This window comes from Salmo salar, chromosome ssa12 (assembly GCF_905237065.1).
Source record: "Salmo salar chromosome ssa12, Ssal_v3.1, whole genome shotgun sequence".
NCBI classification, from domain to species: Eukaryota; Metazoa; Chordata; class Actinopteri; order Salmoniformes; family Salmonidae; genus Salmo; species Salmo salar.
In genome coordinates this window covers 15,185,001-15,188,081 of record NC_059453.1, presented here as the reverse complement: position 1 = coordinate 15,188,081, position 3,081 = coordinate 15,185,001, and the positions used below count along the sequence as shown (strand labels likewise).

Sequence of the window (3,081 nt, the reverse complement as noted above, 5' to 3'; positions counted from 1 at the left end):
AGAGAAACAGAGAGAGAAAAGAGAAACAGAGAGAGAGAGAGAAACAGAGAGAGAAAAGAGAGAGAAACAGAGAGAGAGAGAGAAACAGAGAGAGAGAGAGAAACAGAGAGAGAGAGAGAGAAACAGAGAGAGAGAGAGAGAAACAGAGAGAGAGAGAGAAACAGAGAGAGAGAGAGAGAAACAGAGAGAGAGAGAGAAACAGAGAGAGAGAGAGAAACAGAGAGAGAGAGAGAAACAGAGAGAGAAAGAGAAACAGAGAGAGAGAGAGAAACAGAGAGAGAGAGAGAAACAGAGAGAGAGAGAGAAACAGAGAGAGAAAGAGAAACAGAGAGAGAAAGAGAAACAGAGAGAGAAAGAGAAACAGAGAGAGAAAGAGAAACAGAGAGAGAAAGAGAAACAGAGAGAGAAAGAGAAACAGAGAGAGAGAGAGAAACAGAGAGAGAGAGAGAAACAGAGAGAGAGAGAGAAACAGAGAGAGAAAGAGAAACAGAGAGAGAAAGAGAAACAGAGAGAGAAAGAGAAACAGAGAGAGAGAAACAGAGAGAGAGAGAGAAACAGAGAGAGAGAGAGAAACAGAGAGAGAAAGAGAAACAGAGAGAGAGAGAGAAACAGAGAGAGAGAGAGAAACAGAGAGAGAAAGAGAAACAGAGAGAGAGAGAGAAACAGAGAGAGAGAGAGAAACAGAGAGAGAAAGAGAAACAGAGAGAGAGAGAGAAACAGAGAGAGAGAGAAACAGAGAGAGAGAGAGAGAGAAACAGAGAGAGAGAGAGAAACAGAGAGAGAGAGAGAGAGAAACAGAGAGAGCGAGAGAGAGAAACAGAGAGAGCGAGAGAGAGAAACAGAGAGAGAAAGAGAAACAGAGAGAGAAAGAGAAACAGAGAGAGAGAGAGAAACAGAGAGAGAGAGAGAAACAGAGAGAGAGAGAGAAACAGAGAGAGAGAGAGAAACAGAGAGAGAAAGAGAAACAGAGAGAGAAAGAGAAACAGAGAGAGAAAGAGAAACAGAGAGAGAAAGAGAAACAGAGAGAGAAAGAGAAACAGAGGTTAAAACACTTACTACACCACTAGTTAAACAGTGACTGATTTAGACAGGTGTGTGTGTGTGTGTGTGTGTGTATCTTCATGGGTAATCAGTAACATTAACTGAGAACTGTAAAGACTGGCCCTACGTCTTCTCTCTTGGCGGGACAAACACTAAAGATTGGCTGCCAATCCCATTTCCCCGGCTCTGATTGGTCAGCCACTCACGCAGGTTCCAGTCAGAGAGCGTGTCATCGTCGTCATCGTCATCGTCGTGATCCTCCCCCTCCTCCCCCTCTCCTCCCTCGTGTTGCAGGGTGACGGTGCGTGACTTGTGGAAGCGAGGCTTGATGTCCTGCTCACTGTCTGGTACGGTGTCATCCTCCTCCTCTACATCTCCCTGGGGAGGGAGGGAGGGAGAACGTTAAGTCATGGTTCTTTCTAGTCGTACATTGGGAGTGGGACATCCAGACTGACACACACAATCACTCTCACAGACTGACGTCTGTAAACTCACCTTCAGGAGGATGATGTCTATCTCAGAGTACTTCATCCCATTCACCAGGATAGGGATGAGTCTGGAGAGAGACAGGAGAGATGGTGACAACCAAACCACACTAGTCCTCTTTATCCAGCTACACCCCGACTAAAAAAACTCCCCTAGCCATCACCTCATCTGTGGGTCTGATGTGTATCCGTCCATGTGTGTCTGGGTGCGTCACTGCCTCCGCGCGGGGCGGGTGTACTTACTGGACCAGGTGCCCAGACAGGGCCTCCTTGCAGACGGGCTGCTCAGCCAGGGTGAGCCAGAACTCACAGGCCTCCAGGCTGACATTCTCATCTGGGTCCTGGGTACGCTGGAGCATGTACTGGGGAGGAGAGAGACATTTCTTACAGAAACAGAAGGCAATATGGAAAAGAGGTGTGGGGGCAATAGGATAAAAGGAGAGAGAAATAGAAGAACAGATTGAGTGTAGGAGGTTTACAAAAACACATGGAATATGAGTGATGAATGAGCGTATGTGAAAGGTCAAAAGTGCACAGGGTCAGGGGTTCTAGGTGGTACCTGTATGATGCTGCGCATGTGTGGTATGAGGTCGTAGGGTCAGGGGTTCTAGGTGGTACCTGTATGATGCTGTGCATGTGTGGTATGAGGTCGTAGGGTCAGGGGTTCTAGGTGGTACCTGTATGATGCTGTGCATGTGTGGTATGAGGTCGTAGGGTTAGAGGTCAGAGGTGATACCTGTATGATGCTGTGCATGTGTGGTATGAGGTCATAGGGTTAGAGGTCGTACCTGTATGATGCTGTGCATGTGTGGTATGAGGTCATAGGGTTAGAGGTTAGAGGTCGTAGGTGGTACCTGTATGATGCTGTGCATGTGTGGTATGAGGTCATAGGGTTAGAGGTTAGAGGTCGTAGGTGGTACCTGTATGATGCTGTGCATGTGTGGTATGAGTCGGTCTATCCGGACCTCCAGCAGCATGACCAGAGCTCTACACACGTTCTTCCTCACCTCACAGTCCTCATCCCCCGCTAGAGCAAACAGACTCTTGAGAGAGAGAGAGAGAGAGAGGGGGGGTAATAATAAACATTTAGACTGGAGAGAGAGGGGGGGGGGTTCTTTAATAATAAACATTTAGACTGGAGAGAGAGAGGGGGGGTTCTTTAATAATAAACATTTAGACTCTGGAGAGAGAGGGGGGGGTTCTTTAATAATAAACATTTAGACTCTGGAGAGAGAGGGGGGGGGTTCTTTAATAATAAACATTTAGACTCTGGAGAGAGAGGGGGGTTCTTTAATAATAAACATTTAGCCTCTGGAGAGAGAGAGGGGGGTTCTTTAATTATAAACATTTAGCCTCTGGAGAGAGGGGGGGTTCTTTAATTATAAACATTTAGCCTCTGGAGAGAGGGGGGGGCGGAATAATAAACATTTAGACTGGAGAGAGAGAGTGGGGGGCGGCGTAATAATAAACATTTAGACTCTGGAGAGAGAGAGTGGGGGTTCTTTATAATAAACATTTAGACTGGAGAGAGAGAGTGGGGGGCGGCGTAATAATA

The 3,081-nt window shown here is 46.9% G+C and overlaps 2 protein-coding genes across 2 annotated transcripts in view; both read right to left on the bottom strand.

Moving 5' to 3' along the window:
* The window catches only part of LOC106595439 (DDB1- and CUL4-associated factor 15), a 43,374-nt gene extending 42,157 nt beyond the window's left edge, over nt 1-1,217 (bottom strand). The window contains exon 1 of the mRNA XM_045692057.1: nt 1,195-1,217. Coding sequence (XP_045548013.1) covers nt 1,195-1,217 — 23 coding nt within the window. The remainder of the gene's footprint in view (nt 1-1,194) is intronic.
* A 30-nt stretch (nt 1,218-1,247) lies between these two features.
* The window catches only part of LOC106598389 (transportin-2), a gene marked incomplete at its 3' end in the record, with an annotated part of 6,669 nt that continues 4,835 nt past the window's right edge, over nt 1,248-3,081 (bottom strand). The window contains 4 exon segments of the mRNA XM_045690816.1: nt 1,248-1,419; nt 1,537-1,597; nt 1,770-1,888; nt 2,447-2,569. Of these exon segments, the coding sequence (XP_045546772.1) occupies nt 1,248-1,419; nt 1,537-1,597; nt 1,770-1,888; nt 2,447-2,569 (475 nt within the window).